Source organism: Cotesia glomerata, linkage group LG9, assembly GCF_020080835.1.
Source record: "Cotesia glomerata isolate CgM1 linkage group LG9, MPM_Cglom_v2.3, whole genome shotgun sequence".
Taxonomy (NCBI): domain Eukaryota; kingdom Metazoa; phylum Arthropoda; class Insecta; order Hymenoptera; family Braconidae; genus Cotesia; species Cotesia glomerata.
The window spans coordinates 18,517,368-18,537,767 of record NC_058166.1 but is presented as its reverse complement, the minus strand read 5'-3'; the positions used below and the strand labels follow the sequence as shown (position 1 = coordinate 18,537,767).

Below are 20,400 nucleotides of genomic sequence, written 5' to 3'. Positions count from 1 at the left end.
TAAAAACCAATCGGCTTCAGATACATTAACTCCCTTCTAGTAGAATTTCCCAGAAAAACAAACAGAAGCTCTGAAAAAAAAAATTTATCAATTAGTTGTTGATTAAAAAAAATGTCCGAGACAAAGTGAATGAAATGTTTTATACCATGGAAGATCTATCAGATTGGATGTCTATCTGGATCCGTAGGCCTTGGCACAGCCCTCCAATTTATTAAGTTGGTTTGATTTCTTCGGGGCAGAAGCTGATACGCCTCAACTTAATTGGAAGCGATCGAACTGCTAAGAGAACGGGTGAGTCTTTATTGCGTGGAATGCTGAGAAAAAATGAAAAGAAAAATCAACCGGGAAGGAAAAAAGGAAAAATGTGAAGCGATATGAACGGAACGATGGGGGCGGATGCTACTGACTGATTCAGCAATCAAAGGAAATGTCGAGCAGCTGCGGGCTGTGGCTGATGAGTAAACGACTTGACTCGGTATATCGAATCGACACAGGCGACCGCTGGAGCGTCTGCCTGTGACACAAGAAAATCCCAAAGAAGTTGTCTCCATGTCTTGTCTTTTCTTCTACATAATACTTGTAATACTGAGCGTAGCTCAGCCTTTCTTCTTTCCAGATCCAAATTGCTACTTCGCTCCTCGTGAAGGAAACTCGTATCAGGACAATACCCATGTCGAGTTAATCAAACATGATTCATCTGATTGTCACGATAAAAAAATTTAGAAAATTTACCTTCCAAGTTGGGTGACAGTAAGCCAGGAGTTATCCCGATCTGATTAATCAGCTTTTTAATTCTGGGCAAATTTTTGGTATTATTCGCGGCTTAGTGGAGAATTTTTTTGATTAAAATTATCCGAAGATTAAATGTGACAAAAATAAGTAAATTTTAGAAAATATTGAGTTTACAAAAAATTTAAAAAAAAAAAACAAAAATTATTAAAAATTTTATTCTTTAAAAAAAATATTTTTCTCTAAAAAATTAATTAATTCATTAAAAAAAAAAATTAATTCATAAATTTAAATAATTAATTAAAAAATTTATTTAAATGATTAATTTAAAAAATTAATTGAAGGAAAATTAATTCAAATAATTAATTTAAATAATTATTTAAAAAAATTAATTTAAATAATTAACTAAAAAAATTAATTTAAATAATTAATTTAAAAAATTAATTCAAATAATTAATTAAAAATCTTAATTTAAATAATTAATTTAATAAATTAATTTTAAAAAAATTAATTTAAACAATTAATTTAAATAATTATTTTAAAAAATTAATTTAAATAATTAATTTAAAAAATTAATTTAAATAATTAATTTAAAAAAAAAATTTCTAATCTGAAAATAAAATAATTTATTTAATGCCGTAATATGAACGGTTTTTCTCTAAAATCAAAATTTTATAAATTAATAGCCAAATTTTGAAAATAGAAAAAAATGATCAATTTAATGAAAAAATGAAAATGTATATTAACGTAATTGAAGTATCAATTATTTATCCAGCGAGCCATTTTCCAAGAAGAAATATATTTAATAAACTCCCTAATAAAACTAAATAGCTTGATTCGTAAATAGCAATTACACATTGCTCAAGCATCCAGAGCATCAATATGTATATCAGCGCGAGTATGCATACTGATAATTAAAGTTGATTATTAAACCGCGGGTATGACGCGAGGCTAATGAACTTTGTCAAGATCCATAGATCACCCGTTTTAATTGAGCTGGTAAAAACTCAATAAACTTCAATTACAATTCTGGGCTTTGTTGTTTCTTCGCTAATTCATTTAATTGTTTATTATCATTATTATTATTATCATTATCAATTATTAATCTCTTGATGGTTACTTTCCACTTAATTAACCTACTTAATACGAACAGTCTTTTTGTCAGACTTGCGCCCGATATTTTCGGCCTCTTCAATAGTGTCCGGGAGTTTGCAACCCAATGTCTCGGGAAAAATTAATGAGATTATTCCTGCTGTCAATCCCATGCTTCCGAAGAGTATCAATGGTAACGATTCGATAATTACTGCCTGTAAAAATGAATAGTATATTGTTATTTCTTCTTAAAAAAAATTAATTATTATTATTTCTTCTTTAAAATAATTAATTATTGATATTTCTTCTTTTAAAAAAATAATTATTAAAATTTCTTCTTTAAAATAATTAAATATTTAAATTTCTTCCTCAAAATAATTAATTATTTAAATTTCTTCTTTAAAATAATTAATTATTTAAATTTCTTCTTTAAAAAAATTAATTATTAAAATTTCTTTTTTAAAACAATTAATTATTTTTAATTTCTTCTTAAAAATGATTAATTGTTTCTATTTCTTCTTTAAAATTATTAATAATTAAAATTTTTTCTTTAAAAAAATTAATTATTCAAATTTCTTCTTTAAAATAATTAAATATTTTCATTTCTTCCTTAAAATAATTAATTGTTAAAATTTTTTTTTAAATGATTAACTTTCAAGATTTCTTCTTTAAAATTATTAATAATTAAAATTTTTTTTTTTTTTTAAATTAATTATTTTTAATTTCTTCTTAAAAATGATCAATTTTTTATATTTCTTCTTTAAAATTATTAATAATTAAAATTTCTTTTTAAAAAAAAATTAATTACTTTTAATTTCTTCTTAAAAATGATCAATTTTTTATATTTCTTCTTTAAAATTATTAATAATTAAAATTTCTTCTTTAAAAAAATTAATTATTAAAATTTCTTTTTCAAAATAATTAATTATTTAAATTTCTTCTTTAAAATAATTAATTATTAAAGTTTCTTCTTTCAAATAATGAAATGTTTAAATTTCTTCATTAAAATAATTAATTTAGAAAAATTATAAATTTATTTACTAATAGCCGAGTTTGCGGCGCCAAGATGGAGCCAATGCGTCCAGTCATGCTGCAAATACTGAGCAAAAAATGTCTCGCTGTTGTAGGAAACATTTCCGCAGTGTAAACATAAACAGCGGCAAAAGCCATAGTGATGCAGCCTTTACCGCTCATGTACAAAATAATCGGCGCGTAGGACCAGGAATCTAAAGAAAAATTGTTTAAAATAAGTGAGTTAATTAAATGGATACATTATAAATAAAATAAATAAATAAAATGATAAAAAGGAGAAATGACCTTTAGGTACAAACTGAATGCAGAGACAGAAAAGTCCGCTGAGAAGAAAAGAACCAGAGAGCGTTCGTTTGCGTCCGACATAATCGATAAGTACCCAGCTGAGAAAATACGCGGGTATCTCCACGAAAGAAACTAGAATGAAGTTTACATATTTATCCCCGGCAAATGCTACTGAGTTTAATGACAATCCATAGTAGACAAATGTGTTTGTTAGCCAGCAGAAACAACATCCAAGCAATCTTATCAGGAGTTTTGGTCGTGACAATGCTTCTAGTACTGATGATGATTTTTTAATCGGCTCTGATTTCTTCTCTTGCTGTTTCAAATTATTATTTACCAAATTATTAACCAAAAATCTTATCCATTGAATAAAATGTATAATTTATTATTATTTTTAACTTTAAATAATAATTTATAACAAATTATTTAATTTTACTTCATTTTTCTTCATATAAAAATTAAATTTTAACATAAATTATACAAATAATACAAAATCTGCTATTTTAATTAATTAAACTAATAATATTAGGCACCTCTGTATTCTTCTGACATAATTAATTTTCTTTTCAAGAGATGGCGTTGAATTTTTTTTTAATAAAATTTTTTTATGAAAAAAATTTTCAGTTTTTGCCATATTTTTCATGATTAATAAAAAACATAAGTTTTAAGTGTAAAAAAAAAAATACTTACAGGATTATCAGAGTTCAATTGTCGGTAAACACTCATTTCAATGCTATTCCAATTCAATCCGTTGACTTTAGCGATTTTCTTATAAATATCCTCAACTTTGCTATATTTCTTCTTAGCAACCAGCCATCTTGTCGGGATTGAATTAATCAATGATTTTTATCATTTAATTATAAAGAAGTTTATAAAACTAATTACCTGATAGACTCCGGAATTATCAGGGGTAAGAATATCGCTAGCAGACCGGGTGCGAAGAAAACGCGGATGATGTTTCTCCATGACTTTAATCCCATTGCTGTCAATCCTAACAGCATTTCTCCCAGCGCGTAAACACAGCACATTATCGTGCCACTCAGAACTCGCCGTTTTTCCCCTGCTATTTCCAATACTGTAAATAAAAACAAATTTATATTAACTTACCAGTAAATATTTATTTTAAAAGTTATTCTACATCAACGCAAAATGTTGGTAAGTTTTCGTGGTAGGAATATTGATTCAAAAATTTTATTCTTGCCACGTAACTGATGGCATTGGCCGTAAATTCTGAATAATTTTTATTTATTTATTTGTTTGTTTATTTACTGAAGAAATAATATTTACGTCAAATATTTAGAGAGTTATCCTTGAACTTATATACTTTAAAACTGTAAGAAACTACTAGTGAGAAAGCGGCCATCTAGCGGTCAAAAACTTAAGTTTAAATTTATTTAAAATTTCTGCGCAGAAAATATTTGGCGCGAAAATTTTAAATATTAAAAAATTAAATACTAAAAATTTAATTAAAAAATTTTTTAATACAATAATTAGTAAATCTTTTTATTTTTTAGTTAAAAATTCGTCAGCAAAAAATAAATTTTTTAATATGAATTTCAAATATTTCATTTTTAAAAATCGCGCGCCAAAAATTTATGCGCAAAAGTCTTTGCGCATGCGCAAAAAACATACGGCCATTTTTTGTGAAGAAAGCAGCCATTTTGTTATAAAAAATCAATTTAAAAGTATTTTAGTAAAATTTTACGGTAATTAGCCTTGTAAATAGATAAAATTCAACTTATTGAATTTAAGGCAACCTATAAATTAAAATTCATGAAGAAAACTTTAATATTAAAGACCTTGAAAGGTACCAACTAATAAAAAGTGTGAATAAAAATGAATTAATAAGATTTAGTAATAAAAACTAACATGTAATCGAATTTGAAATTACAATTTGAAGAAATACTAACTTAAAATAAATCCAGTGCTGTAAATTCCCGCTGACGTAACGGATTGCATGAACTCGAATATAATAAACATGAAATAGTTTACGGAGAAGGATTGAACAATCCCAACAATTCCGGAGAAGAAGGTTTGACTAACCAGGAGAGTTCTTCGGCCATATCTATAAAAAAATAAATTAAATTCACCCTTACTAATTAAAAAAAAAATAATAATAATTTATGAAATAATGCGAATTACCTATCAGACAGATATCCCGCAAACATTAAACCGACTAATTGACCTAAATTATTAATCGTACCGACTAAGGTTAATTTCCACCTGTTTTCGTTACAGGTAATGTCCCACTGGCATTTCAATAACCGAGACAATTTAAAATAATTTATTGTGTATTATGTCAATAACATAATTTAATTTATTATTCATTAGACAGTTATTGTGACAATAAATACCTCGCTGAGTATAGTCTTCTCATGAGGATCGTAAACCCAATTATTGCATCGTGCTGTTTTGTTGGTAAACGACTCCAATGTGCATTCTGATTTTTTAACCGCGCCATCTGCTTTTTTAACGGTAAAATACTCACAGCTTCCTAAATTCCCTTGAGCGGGTGAAGAATACTTTGACCAGGTTGTGTTAAAAATTGGAACTGCTTCATCGCATTCTGGTACTACGCACCTAAAGTTAGCGAAGTTTATGGGATTTATAGTCTTTGGTTAATAATTAATTCAATTAATTTTTCAGACAAACCTGTAAGCAACCTCGCCAGATGTAAATACATAACCTAGCGCAAAACCAGCTGATAGTATCAACGGGAAGCTGATAACTATGTAAACAATCAGCTGGTATTTTCCTAGACGCTCTAGATCGGTCAAATTTTTTTCGTGGATATTTTTATTTTCATTTTCATCTATAAATAATTTTTTTTATGTTAGTAAATTTTTTATAATAAAAATTATAGTTTTATGTTTAAAAAATTAGTTATTATATAATTTATTTAAAATAATTAAGATAGTCTTAAACTATTAAATTGTTACCATTAATTAATTATGTATCTATTAAAAAATATCATTGTTAAACATATTTATCATTATTATTATTGTTATTAATGGATAAATAATATTTAAAATATTTTTACTAAACATAAATAATTTTTTTATCGTAATATACTCTTTTTTTTTTATCTAACGATAATCATAATTGCAGCTCTATTGGATATAGATACTTTAATTTTATTTTTATTATTATTATTTATATTATTGAAATTTTAAGATTATTAATAATAATAATTAAAGAGTTATTTATATTTATTTATTAAATTTCCGAGTTATTTTTTCGGTGACCGAAAAAAGTTTAACTGAGTAAAAAATTAACTTCTTTGCTTAATCTTAATTAAAAATAAAAAAAATTTTAATTATTAGATTTATTCACCCGAAGATGGTATTGAGTGCTCATACCAACAATAAAAGTGGTGAAAATAAATTTAATAAATAAAAATTTAATGTAAAATTAAAAATTAGTCTAACATCAATTTGGATCGGGGATAACGGCTTTGAAATATAGAACTCTTTAATTAGTAAAAACACCGATCTTCGGAAAAAATAGTAAATAATAATAATAAAATTTGTTTTTAAAAAAAAAAAAATATTTAATTAAACGTTAAAGGTTATAAAAACTCATAAATATAAATCAGTCAATTAATAAAATTAATTATATTTACATATGAGTTTTAAATAAAAATTTTTATTGAATATAAATTAATTTTTAATAAATAAAATATTACTTGGAAATAATGGATACTTTTCTGTTCCAAAACTCATTAAAAAAAAATCCTGATAGTACTTATTAAAATAAAAAAAACATGTTTTGCGGTTATGAACTGTGAAGTTGTCAAAATATTAACTAAAAGAAGATCATATTTTTAATAAATCTAATTAATTTATTTTATTTAGAAGATATTGTATTGAAAATATTTTTGAATTTATAAAAAATGAAGAAATAAACATTTCTTCTTTAAAAAATCTAAAAATATCTAGTTTAAATTTTTTCTTCTTAAATTTTTTATAGTATTATTTATATTTAGAGTTTATTATTTTTAATAATGATAATTTCAATTAAAATAAATTATTTAAAAATGAAGTTTATTAATGAATTTAATTTATTAATAAAAAATTCCAGATAATGACCTTTATTATTATAAATAATTAAATTTCCAATAAAAATGTATAAAATAAAAAAAAATAAGATAACTGAGAAGTAAACAAATAAAGAAGAAAGAACTGAATAATTATTATTATAAAAATGAGTCATAAAATTACCTTGTTTTTCATTTATTGAACAATTAAACTTAACATTTTCTTCTTTGTCTTCCATTTCAAAGAAGAAATAAATAACACTGAAGATTTATTCTTTATTTAAGGCATTAGTAAAAAAAATTTAATTAAAAAATCTACACATTAAATGAAGAAATAAATAAATTAATTTAAAAGCACTATTGAAATAAAAAAACTGAGGATAAGTCAAAAATTGTGGTAATTATCAGCGCTGACACAAAACTGAGCGAACAGTGATAGAAACTTAAGCGAGATATTGTACTATTAAATGATTATGAGACAAGTCGAGTAAGCGCTGCGTTTAAAGACTGCTCGAATAAATAAACAAAGACAACATTTCGCGTTCATGCACCGGATGAACCCTCCTTTCACTGTTCGGCCACTACACGCGGTTTAGTAATTTATAAATGAGTGGGACGGAATATTATTAAATGCAAATTGTTGTAACATTAATTAAATGATATGAAGACCAAGTTTTATGCGTGCGAGCGGTCAGCCGGTCAATATATAAATATATTTATATTAATTAACTAATAAATGTATTTAGTGAGCGGCTTGTTTCATGTAAGATACAAGTGAAAGTCTGCGGGATTATTTATTTTATCAATTTTTTAAATACTAGATTTTATCTTTATCAGTTTGAGAAATATTTGTAGATAAGCAGCGATGAAAAATTAATTTTATTTACTAATTTTGTGGTATCAAGTGGAGGAATTTTTTTTTATTTGATAGTGATTAACAAGAATATTATTGAGGTGATAGATGATTTTATTTGCTTTTTATCAGTTCTAATGATTTAAGTAGGTCAGACCTTGAATTTTTAGATTAAATGTCTAATAATTTATTTCTTATTTCTTTTGGGATAGGTTCATAAAATTTTTTCTATCATTTTTAAGCTTAATTAATTTTTAATAAATTTTTTTCAAGATTTTAAAGTTTAATAATATTCCCACTATTTTATTTTAAATTTTTTATTTTTAAAAATTGAAATAATAATTATAAAAATTAACTTATTTTCATTATTATTGTTAAAATAAGCTTGAAAAAAATTTTTTTACTACACATTTTTCATGCACACCATGCACACCAAGGTGTGCATACTTCTAAATGTTACGCATCTTGATATTTAATTAATATAATGATATTTTGTGCTAAATTTAACTATATTTATTGATAAAAAAATTTTTTATCTTTAATAAGGCTGATTAATTTTGAAATATTAAATGAATTAATAAATATTTATTAAATTAAATTTATTAAAATTAAACTAAAAATTTTATTCTTTTATTTTTTTACTTATAATAATAATTTTTTATGTTTAATAAGCTTGATTAATTTTTAATAATTAATTTTTTAACATTAAATAATTTAATAAATATTTATTTAACTGAAATTATTAAAAATAAACAAATCATTTTATTCTTTTATTTATTTACTTATAATAATAATATTGAGATTAAATAATAATAATATATTAAAAAAAATCATTTAATATAGCTTCAAAAAATTAATTTTAAAAAAATAAATATATAATAATATATAGTAATAACTACTTGCGAGAAACTCGTCATCTAGTGCCGAAATTCTGAACTACTTATTCCAGAATTGCATGAAAATTAATTTCTTCTCTACCGACCACAAGTTTCATAACCGACCGTAAAATAAAGTGAAATTTTCAGAGTTTAATGACCATTCCCTGATAGCCATTGAAAATAATATAAAATTCAAATCTCCTCTCTCGACCTAAATAACTCTTACATTAAAAAGAAGTGGGGAAATTAATATAAATATTTAGAACGTATGTCACAGAGGGAATTTATCTTCAACACGTAGTCAAGAAATTTTATCTCAACAGCGTTGATTTTTTTTAAGTAAAAGTGTCCAGAATGGAAAGTTTCAATCTTGAAGAAACATTGAAAAAGCATTTACCGAAAGAAGAATATACTAAAGTAGCTAAAATTTTATACGGAACTCCATTAGAGTAAGTTAAAATTTCTTATAAATATTTGTTGTTTTTTTTTTTTATTTATTTATTTATTTAGATCCTGGAATTAACTCCCTGGGACCACATTTCTTTTACATTTATTACAAGGTTTTTAGCTATTTTAATATAATTTATAAATTTATAAAACACAGAATTTACAGACATTAATCATCGCTCATACAAATTATCATCATATCCCATCTCCTCATCTAGTCTACTTAAATCTTGATTTAAGGACGTTCCCAAGTAGCAGTTGTGCTCAACTTTAAAAACGGTCTCCCCATATAAACCATACTATAAATGCAACAACAAAAAGTTGCGATCCACTGTACATTTTCAGTGGCGCGAACGTGCGCAGAAGTCCAAAAATATACCCATTGCGTCGTTTTTCCGATCTGGCAACATTGTAATCTCTTTCTGTATATTTTTATTTATATTTGAGCCGAGTGTAATAGAGTTTGAATATTTTAAGGTTACTTTTATTTTGAAGAGAAATTAATAAAAAACAATTTATTAATAATGACTTTATAATGATAAAGAAATTAAAATCACCAAAAAAAAAATTAAAAAAAAACTTGTCTAAAAAATAATATATTTCTAAAATGTTTCATTTTATGTTAGTAAATGAAACAAGAGTCTTTATACAAATTATATTGTTAATTATATTTTTGAATCTATAATTATTAATAATGTTAACATATGGAGTATTAATGTTGAAAAATAATTCATAATAAATATTCCAGAGATTTACGAAATCACATTTTTACAACATCCTACAGTTAACCTATTTGTGAGCAACTCGCATTTATTTACAACTGCTGCGCCTTTACGGTATTTCAAACTTCCCGCCCAACGCAGCGTTGCCAAGCCACCATCTCTCTTTGATCGAGTAATGAAAAAAAAGTGAAAAGTAACTCACTTTCAACATTTTTTATAACTAAATGAATACCGCTCCTTTTTGTTATTTTTTGAGAAATATGTTTATTATATGTTCAATTAACAATTTTCAGTTTTTTATAAAAATTCTAAGAAAATTACTGTAGTTATTTAAAAAAAAAGTGCGCTACAATGAGGGTTAGGATAGGGATCACATGTTAAATATGTGATTTTAAACTTTCGATTATTCAAAATTTAGCACCGCAAGAAGGGTTTTAAAAAATTTCTACGTATAAAGGACACTTATAAGTATCTGGATTCAAAATTTGAACGATATTCCAAGAAAAGTGTTTTCCTTGGGAACGTCCTTAAGAGATATAAAGTACATTTTTCTTTAAATTCGCCAAGAGTAGACACACAAATTATATCAAATGGCAGCGAATTCCAAAAATTACAACCAGTTACAAGAAATGATCGCTGATATGTCGTAGTTCTAGCAAATGGCACTTTAAGAGTATCTGTCTTCCCCATATCACGCCGTGAAGCAATTTATATTTATATTCTTAATTATTAAATTTAAAAAAAAATATTTTATTGTTCCAATTTAATAAATGAAAAAAAAAATCACAAACGTTTAATATAATAATAATAATTTCAGATCATTAAATCTGAAAAATTATCAAGGAAAAAATGATCTTGAAGTACAAGGCTACGATTTTTTGCCGTGTTCTAAAACAGAGTCGACTCCAAAGCGTCGAGTCCGGGTGGGATTAATCCAGCACCAGGTGACATACCCTACGGACCGGCCTATCAGTGAACAATTGTCGGACATCCATCGTAAAATTGAAGATTATATAAAATATGCCGCCGCAAATGATGTTCAAGTGTTGTGTCTTCAAGAAGCTTGGAGTTTGTATTTTTTTTCCTTATCTTATACAAGATTAATTCAATTAATTGTAATTTAATTTAATTAATTGTAATTTGATTAATTAATTGTAAGTAATTAATATTGATGTATTTGTTTAAAACTTATAGACATGCCATTCGCATTTTGTACTCGTGAAAAATACCCCTGGGTGGAATTTGCGGAGGACGTTAACTCTGGACCGACGACAAAATTACTGTCAACACTTGCGCGCGAGAACAAAATGGTGATCGTGTCGCCCATTTTGGAACGGGACACTGTTCACGGCGACACCTTGTGGAACACTGCGGTCGTAATTGACAACTATGGTCAGGTCCTGGGTAAACACAGGAAAAATCACATTCCGAGGGTCGGGGATTTTAACGAGTCAACTTATTACATAGAAGGTGACACAGGTCACCCGGTTTTTCAAACTGATTATGGGAAAATTGCTATAAATATTTGTTATGGGCGTCATCATCCTCTCAATTGGGTTATGTTTGGAATCAACGGCGCTGAGGTAAGATGAACTAGCTACCTTGCTTTATTAAATAATGACTTTCGTTAAATTACTTTCTTAAATATTGACGTTTTTAAAGATATGAGCTCATCCCGATGTTACACTCATCAAGAGCTTTCAATTGAGTACCCACATGCATTTTTTATATATTTTTCATATATACATATATATATATATATATATATATATATATATATATGCATATATATATATATATATATATATATATATATATATATATATATATAAATATATGAAATATATGAAAAATTGATGTGGGTACTCAAATTGAAGGTCTTGATGAGTGTTATATCAGAATGAGCTTATATCTTAAAAAATGTCAACAGTTAAGAAATAACCCTGTATCTTGTGAAATATTGACATTATTAAAGATATAAGCTCACCCCGATAATACACTCATCAAGACCTTTCATTTGAGTACCCACATGCATTTTTGATATATTTTTCATATATACATATATAATATGTATAAATATATGAAATATATGAAAAATTGATGTGGGTACTCAAATGAAAGGTTTCGATGCGTGTAACATCAGGATGAACTTATATCTTTAAAAATGTCAACAGTTGAAAAATAATCTTGTATCTTGTGAAATATTGACATTATTAAAGATATAAGCTCACCCCGACATTACAATCATCAAGACCTTTCATTTGAGTACCTACATCAATTTTTCATATATTTTATATATTTATATATATATTATATATATGTATATATGAAAAATATATCAAAAATGCATGTGGGTACTCAAATGAAAGGTCACGATGAGTGTAACATCAGGATGAGCTTATATCTTTAAAAATGTCAATTGTTCACAAAATACAAGGTGATTTCTTCATTATGTATCTAGAGATTTAAAAAAAAAAAAAAAAAAAAAAAAAAAAAACAAATATTTGCATAAAATATTTAAATAATTATATATTTTATAAAATATTAAATATATTGCTATTTTTAGATTGTCTTCAACCCATCAGCAACAGTAGGAACTCTATCAGAACCACTGTGGCCAATAGAAGCGAGATGCGCAGCAATAGCGAACAGTTACTACACATGCGCAATAAACCGAGTGGGTACCGAGACATTTCCCAACGAATTTACGTCCGGAGACGGCAAGCAAGGTCACAGAGACTTTGGACACTTTTACGGGTCTAGTTACATCACTGCGCCGGATGGTACAAGAACTCCCGGGCTCAGTAGGCACCGTGATGGCTTGTTGATTGCAGACCTTGACTTGAACGCTTGCCGTCAAGCCAAAGACATCTGGGGATTCAGAGTAAGTGCAATACATCTTAAAGAAATTGCATTATTGTAATTATAATTATTTTTAGATGACGCAGAGACTCGATATGTACGCTAGAGAGCTCCAGGAGGCGATAAAACCTGATTATAAACCCCAGATAATTAAGAAATAATGAAAAGAATGTTTTTACAAATGAAATATTTTAAATATTTTAATATTAATGTGAGAAATTACATTGTTGGTTTTATAAAAACAGTATCTTATACTAATTGATTGTTAATTGATATTTATAATTTATGTTGATAATTTGTGGGTGGTTTAGGCTGATGGGATGGCGTTGAATACGGTGTGAGTTTGTTTCCGATAGTGCAGAGCTTCTGAGTAAGCTTTTTTTACCGCCTTACGATCTGCTGGTTTACGAGATTCTATTAATTTAGCTTCGTCGACTTCTTGGGATACACCGAGCTTTTCTAGTTTTTCGCCTGGTAACCATTGCCTGTAATTAAAAAAAAAAAAAACAATTTTTTAGAATTAATTAATAGAGTATTTTACGGTAAGTAATAATATTTTTATTAATTGCTTTTTTTATTAATTTTTTTATCTAATGATTTTTATTAATTTATTTTATTAGTAATTTTTATTAATTTTTTTTCATCTAATATTATGTATTTAGGTTCATTCAAAAATGCTCTGTCTTTAGATACATAATTAAGGAATGACCTTGTATCTTGTGAACTATCAACATTTTTAAAGATATAAGCTCATCCCGACATTACACTCATCGAGACCTTTCATTTGAATACCCACATCAATTTTTCAAATATTTTATATATTTATATACTTCACAAATACCATATATATAAAATATATGAAAATTGCCATGTGGGTACTTAAATGAAAAGTCTCGATGAGTGTAACATCGGGATGAATTTATATCTTTAAAAATGTCAATAATTAAGAAATGACCTTGTATCTTGTCAACTATTGACATTTTTAAAGATATAAACTCATCCTGATGTTACACTCATTAAGACCTTTCATTTGAGTACCCACATTAATTTTTCATATATTTTATATATTTATATATATTATATATACAAATATATGAAAAATATATTAAATAGGCATGTTGGTACTCAAATGAAAGCTCTTGATGAGTGCAATATCATAATGAGCTTATATCTTTAAAAATGTCAATAGTTCTCAAAATACAAGGTCATTTCTTAATTATTGACATTTTTAAAGATATAAGCTCATCTTGATGTTACACTCATTAAGACCTTTCATTTGAGTACCCACATCAATTTTTCATATATTTTATATATTTATATATATCATATATATGTATATATGAGGAATATATCAAAAATGCATGTAGGTACTCAAATGAAAGCTCTTGATGAGTGTAACATCATAATGAACTTCTATCTTTAAAAAAGTTAATATTTAAGAAAATACAGTGCAATTTAACAAAAGTCATTATTTGCTCGTTTTTGTTCATTTATTTTATCTAGCAATTTCTCAAAAAAAAAAATTAATAAAATTTTTCTTAACTGCTAACTTTTTATATAAAATTATCTTTAAATTAAACAATAAACTCACCAAGTGCGTTTAGTATCAAAAAACAGTACAAGAAAAATGGGTTCCTTATAATTGACAGCCAGCGCCAAGACATCATCCGGCGGCGCAGGAATAGGAACTCCTTTATGAACAGTCCCTCTGGGAGTATTAGGATCAATAATCAACGCCGGATACCAAGGATACCCTCGACACTTGGCCCAGACCAGCTGGAGAGCCTCAAGCCGATCACTCTCAACCCTCTCGTCATCCTTGCTTTTCTTCACAACACGCTCATCATCATCATCATCCTCCCCCAACTCAGGAGTAGTAGACCTGCTAGTGGAGCAACTGCTACAACTAGACGACTGGCTCTCTCCATCATCTCCAATATCACTATCAACTCCTCCAGATCTATAAACTTTAAAAGCATCACCTTGCTTCTTATCTTCCATCAGGACACCTGGAGATCCTTTATTAGCCCTGGCCTTAGCCTTCCTAGTAAATAACACCGCAGTTCTCCTATTAACACCCAGAACTTCTTTCTCCTGATTATTAGACTCGCTTTCGCTCCTGTTCCTAACACTCCTCTCTCTTTTCCTCTTTCCAGTGTCGCTTTTAACTTTATTCTCCTCTTCAAGGAGGCTCCTCTCCTTCTCCTTCTCCTTCTCCCTCTCCAGTTCTTTAATTCTCTCCCTCTCCAAGGCAGCTTTATCAAACTCCGGGTAGTCCTTCCTCACCTGGTCAATCAAACTGCCTCCCTGCTCCCGCATTTTCAACCCCGCGCGGTAAAACATCGTGTCCTTCCTATTGTATGCGAGACAATTGCTGACCATCAAATTAAAGTCACTCTGAAAAGCGGAGATGCTATCATACTCCTGCTTGTCAATTTTTGCCTCCATCGTAGACAAGTCCATCGGTTCAGTAACAATGTCCAGATAATCAGGAACCTCTTCAGTGTTGACCGGCTGCCCAAAGACGTCATTAGTGTCCTTACTTTTGATCGCTTCTAGTAGTAATTTGAGCGTGCTCTCCAGAGGTTTTAGTTCAAACCACATGCACTTTTCCTTTACCTTGAACCATTCTTTCTTGAGTTTTTCCCGCTTTCTCACCAACTCGCACAGCAGCCTAAAAGGTAATACAGTGGATGTAATTAATATAAAATTAAATTATGCTGTGAAGCGGGAAAGAATAGGAGTTACGGTAATCTAGGTAATTACTAATTACGGTATGTAAAGGGCCAGGAATTTGGTTTCGCTAAAAGAGAGAGAGAAAAGATAGGCAGGGTCAAGCTTTCTGATTGGTTGTGACAATTTTGATATTTTTTTGTTTCTCGTAATGAGCTGAAGCCAGAAGCAGAGCGAAAAATGAAAATTTGATTGCTAATTCAAACTCAAGATGTGTCAAAATAGGTTAGTGCGCAGATTTTGAAACGTTTCGAATAATGGAAACACATCTCTAACTCTGGATATAAGACGAGATTTTAAGACAAAAAATAAGACTAAAATTCAAGACTTAAAATAAGACTAAAATTTAAGACAAAAAAAGACTAAAATTCAAGACAAAAATTTAATTAAAACCTAAACGAAAGTAAGGTCGGCTGCCCAATTTTAATTAAAATCACAGTAACTGCAAAATTTTTATACCTAATTTTTTTTTTATATTGTTGTATTTTTTATAACTTTTAGACCTTAATTTCAAGTATTTTTTCTTAAAAATATTTATATTAAAGTATTTTCTATTTATAAATCAAATTTTCATCAATTTGACAGACAAACTTTTTTTTAATAATAAAAATTTTTAAATGTTAGTTACTGTGTTTTGAAATTGAGCAGCCGAGGTGTACCGAGAACTCCGCTGTCCATCTTACAGCAACAAAGAAAATATAGGGTAAAAGACCCCATTAGTAGCGGGGACCCCATTACTGACACTTTCTTTGATTTTAGTACTTATTCAATTAACGAAATCATTAATTTCAATAATGAATATATTATTTCTAATCTTTAAGACCTTTAGATCAAAAAAATTTTTAATTTTTATTCCAAGTAGAACATTTTTTCATTGAAAGAAAAAGTGCCACTAATAGGGTCTTCTTTTACCTTATTTCTAATGTGTGAAAATCTCAAATTTGTTGTTGTAATAACAACAACAACAACAACAACAACAAATTTGTTATGGTACTAACAACTACACCAACAACAAAAACCTAATTACGTATTATATAATTACCTAGCTCGCTCCAAATCTTGACGTAGACACTGCCAATATTTAAGCTGTCTGTACAATTCTCCTCGCATTTCGCTGTCAGCCGGTGAACTGCCTCCGCAAAATGGATTAGGCCTAGAAGAATGAGGGTGAGAACTTTGCAGCCTACGGAGAAGAGGAACTCCATTGCGGTGCTGACGTTTCAGAGTCCAGTAGGCTAACAAGCGTTGGATCAGCTGACTCTTTTTCGGCAAACCTTCTGCTAGGTTGGCAATCTCCCGGATCCTCTCCGGCGGGATAGTAGGAATTGAAATCACAGGAGCAGAGGAACTTTTCTTATTAGCAATAGCTCGCCTTCTAGCATCTGCGGGATTTGTCGAAGGTTGATAATCCGCGGGGGTGTGAGCTTCGCAGTAAGCTGTTTTTTGTACTAACATTGGCTCGCCATTGGCCGGTTGGACTGTTCGCATTCTCATACACAGACCGGCTTGCTGAGCACAGGTCACGTGGAACGCCGCGTAGCAGTTGCTTTTGTGGCACTGGATGCAAGCTCCAACTCCTCTGCGCTTGCACACGCAGCAGATCAGCTTCCATCTGGCGGCGGGAATGCTCTCTATTGAGTCGATCGGTTCCAGGAACACTGTGTTAGCGAAGCGAACTTCAGGGATCCAGAGGGCGCAGACTACATGCGCCCAGGTGGCGGAGCGGTCGGTTTGCTTGAAAGCTCCGCCACGGTTTGGGCAGAGGACGCAGTCTACTGCGCGGGAGGGACTTTGGAGGCATCGACGGCACAGCCACTGGCCCTCGGGGATGTAAGGGACTCCGTAGCAGTCTTGGTGCACTGCCAGGTTACACATGTCGCAGAATAATATTGCGTTGCTGTTTTGACACTCGCCGTCCATGCAAATGCAGCACACTGCGTCTTCGTCGGCGGCGATTCCGCCTCCGCCGTTGTTTTGCTGCTGGAAGTAAGATTCTTTTTCCAGGCGGTCCATTAGCAGCTCGAAGACGTCTGGCTCCATGGCTGGTAGTCCGGAGGAGATTCGACGCTCGTTCATTAATGCTAGCCAGGCTGAGTCTTCTTCGTCGAGGTCGTATTCTACTTCTCCTGGAAATTGTGGGGAGTTTTGTTAGTTTATTCGGAGTTTTATTTGTGAAAATTTACTTGGTTGATTTTTTTTAATTTTAAGAATTTTTGTAACAAATTATGAAAAAAAAAAATTAATATTAAGAAATTTTTAAAAATTAAAAATGTAATTATTTTTAAAACAAATTTATTTATGAAAAAAATTAAAAAATAGTCAAATAATTTCTAACTTTAATATTGTTTTAAATTAACAGATTTTTTATATTTTGGAGGAGTAAATTTTTGTAGAAATAATTTTTTACTACAAGTAAAAATAAAAAAAAATAATTTTTTATAATTATTAAATCAGCAAAAATCTGACAATTTTATAAAATTAAAATTAGCAATCACTTGACTTTTTTTTAATAAATAAATTTGTTCCAAAAAATTATTTAAAAAAAATTGAATTTTTAATTTTTAAATATCAATTTTTTTCCATAATTTATATAAAAATACAGTACTAAATAACTAATACATTCACAATATCACAAATTTTATTCTATTTTGTTTTATTTTTATTTTTGGCTTCATTCTTATTATTTATTAAGGTGCGTCGAAATTTAATCTCCAAAAGCATTTTAACAGGAGCTGTGTTTAGGCATTTCCTCATATAATTTGGTGTGTCACGATTTATTTGATATTCACAGAATTTTTTAACAGGAGCTTCGTTTGGCCAAATTTTGAAATTTTTTAATTTCAGAAAAAATGCTTAAACAAAACTCCTGTTAAAAATTTATTTGAATATCAAATAAATCCTGACACATTAAAATATCTCAAAAAATGTTCAAACTTAACTCCTGCTAAAAGTGGAACTCAAAATTCTAATTTTAAAAGGTTGCTTTTAGACATAAAATTTTGACGCACCCTATTATTTATATTTATATTAAATTCAAATATCACTTAAAATATTTGATTGTTATAATTAATATATACTGCCGATCAGCGTTTTAATGCAATAAATAAAAAAATAATTTATTTGTTAAAAAAATTTTAAAATATCTACCGTTAGTTTTGATTAAAATTATTTATAAAAAATTATCATAATTTACAGTAATAATTCTTTAATAATTTCTACAAGTTAAATTATTTGATAATTAAATTATTAAAAAAATGTATTTATTAAATAAAATTATAAAACTTTATTGTCAATAGTTATAATTTAAAAAAGTTACCATCAAGTTCTTCACCACTTCTCTCCATAAACCTAACATAGGAATTAGGCAAGGGTTCAGCTTCTCCAATCTGTCTCTCATAGCCATCTAGCTCCTTGACAACCGCGACTGGCAAGGAACTCAGAACAGCCTTATCCTCCTTGTCCCGCTCATGAAGAATATTATTACCCTTTTTATCATCAATTTTGTCCATGGACAACACTGGGATGCTGTCATTGATCCCCAGCTTGGTGGGTCTCATCGGTTCATCAGCCAAAGGCGTAATCTAAAACGTCACCAACAATAATCATCACTTCTAACAACAATAATAATACTAACAATAATAATTAAAAACAAAAACTTACCAATACACATCTGGTAGCTTCCCCAGGTGTTAAAATTTCAGTAATAACCTCAGCAGTGTCATTGTGACCGACTCTGCTGCGGCTTTTCTTTTTATTAGACTGCGGAGTGTTCATAATTTATTTATTAAACTATTTATTAATTACCATAAAACGTGTTGTTGTTATTTTTTATAATTAAACACACATGTGTACATAAACTGACATTAAACCATAACTATCACAAACTTTTAACAATAAATAATTATCTTCAATAAAACTTTTTTATTCGTGAGAAAAAACCAATTAAAAATAGTAATTACATTTAAATGTGCAATTGTTTTAATAATTAAACAGCAAGATTTGTTTTTGTAATAATATATTTGTAAATAATAGGTTATGAAGCTTGAGAAAATTCTAACATTCGTTGGATTTGAAATACTTGCCAGGAAGTTAATAAAAAATTCAACAGGTGGCGCCTAAGTTAAGTTTTAGTGGGAATTAAAAATGACATTACAGTTTTAGTAAAGTGAAGTTAACTGACAGTTGAAATTTTATAATTAATATTATATATAGCTATTAAATTATTATTAAAAAAATTTTATTTAAAAGTTCCACATGTGAAAATTCATAAAAATTACAGGTGAAAATTTTTAGAAGCATTTTTTTATGGTAATTAATTTATTACAAAAATTTATGAAAATTAATTTAGCAGATATTTAAGAATTTTTTAACAAATAAATTATAGAAAAAAAAATTGACATGTAAAAATTTTAAGAAATTAAAAATGCAATTTTTTTAAAAGTAATTTTTCAAAATAAATTTGTTTGTTAAAAAAAAATTAAAAACTGGCCAAGACTTCTAACTTTAATGTCATAAAATTTAATTATTACTTTATAACAATTAAATTATTATTAAAATAAAATTTAATAAATTACACATGTGAAAATTAATAAAAATTACTAGTGAAAATTTTTAGAAACATTTTTTTATTGTAATTAATTTATTAAAAAAATTTTTTTAAACAGCTGACGGCTAACTTCAGTATTATAAAATTTTATTATTACTTTAAAACAATTAAATTATTATAAATAA

The 20,400-nt window shown here is 28.0% G+C and overlaps 3 protein-coding genes across 3 annotated transcripts; 1 reads left to right on the top strand and 2 right to left on the bottom strand.

Moving 5' to 3' along the window:
- Window positions 1-1,549: 1,549 nt before the first annotated feature.
- LOC123271669 (organic cation transporter protein-like) lies at window positions 1,550-7,500 on the bottom strand. Its single transcript, XM_044738057.1, has 10 exons — window positions 7,359-7,500; window positions 5,791-5,950; window positions 5,493-5,718; window positions 5,281-5,387; window positions 5,049-5,203; window positions 4,024-4,213; window positions 3,829-3,955; window positions 3,139-3,454; window positions 2,863-3,047; window positions 1,550-2,036 (listed from the first exon to the last, which is right to left on the bottom strand). The coding sequence occupies exons 1-10, from the start codon at window positions 7,411-7,413 to the stop codon at window positions 1,866-1,868; spliced, it is 1,692 nt and encodes a 563-aa protein (XP_044593992.1). The 5' UTR covers window positions 7,414-7,500; the 3' UTR covers window positions 1,550-1,865.
- Window positions 7,501-9,177: 1,677 nt separating this feature from the next.
- Window positions 9,178-13,194, top strand: LOC123271406 (beta-ureidopropionase). Its single transcript, XM_044737716.1, has 5 exons — window positions 9,178-9,354; window positions 10,892-11,142; window positions 11,269-11,657; window positions 12,641-12,958; window positions 13,014-13,194. The coding sequence occupies exons 1-5, from the start codon at window positions 9,260-9,262 to the stop codon at window positions 13,095-13,097; spliced, it is 1,137 nt and encodes a 378-aa protein (XP_044593651.1). The 5' UTR covers window positions 9,178-9,259; the 3' UTR covers window positions 13,098-13,194.
- Window positions 13,122-19,616, bottom strand: LOC123271405 (bromodomain-containing protein 1). Its single transcript, XM_044737715.1, has 5 exons — window positions 19,330-19,616; window positions 18,986-19,250; window positions 16,712-17,795; window positions 14,528-15,610; window positions 13,122-13,421 (listed from the first exon to the last, which is right to left on the bottom strand). The coding sequence occupies exons 1-5, from the start codon at window positions 19,441-19,443 to the stop codon at window positions 13,244-13,246; spliced, it is 2,724 nt and encodes a 907-aa protein (XP_044593650.1). The 5' UTR covers window positions 19,444-19,616; the 3' UTR covers window positions 13,122-13,243.
- Window positions 19,617-20,400: the final 784 nt, after the last annotated feature.

Bases quoted from the DNA above. Each gene is read 5' to 3' on its own strand.
- LOC123271669 (XM_044738057.1), bottom strand. From the start codon at position 7,413: ATGGAAGACAAAGAAGAAAATGTTAAGTTTAATTGTTCAATAAATGAA. The intron at 5,951-7,358 runs GTAATTTTATGA...AATTATTTATAG, and splicing joins TTCAATAAATGAAAAACAAG to ATGAAAATGAAAATAAAAAT. The intron at 3,048-3,138 runs GTCATTTCTCCT...ATTTTTCTTTAG, and splicing joins CATTCAGTTTGTACCTAAAG to ATTCCTGGTCCTACGCGCCG.
- LOC123271406 (XM_044737716.1), top strand. From the start codon at position 9,260: ATGGAAAGTTTCAATCTTGAAGAAACATTGAAAAAGCATTTACCGAAA. The intron at 11,658-12,640 runs GTAAGATGAACT...TGCTATTTTTAG, and splicing joins TTGGAATCAACGGCGCTGAG to ATTGTCTTCAACCCATCAGC. The intron at 12,959-13,013 runs GTAAGTGCAATA...AATTATTTTTAG, and splicing joins AAGACATCTGGGGATTCAGA to ATGACGCAGAGACTCGATAT.
- LOC123271405 (XM_044737715.1), bottom strand. From the start codon at position 19,443: ATGAACACTCCGCAGTCTAATAAAAAGAAAAGCCGCAGCAGAGTCGGT. The intron at 19,251-19,329 runs GTAAGTTTTTGT...GTGACGTTTTAG, and splicing joins AAGCTACCAGATGTGTATTG to ATTACGCCTTTGGCTGATGA. The intron at 17,796-18,985 runs GTAACTTTTTTA...CACAATTTCCAG, and splicing joins AAGTGGTGAAGAACTTGATG to GAGAAGTAGAATACGACCTC.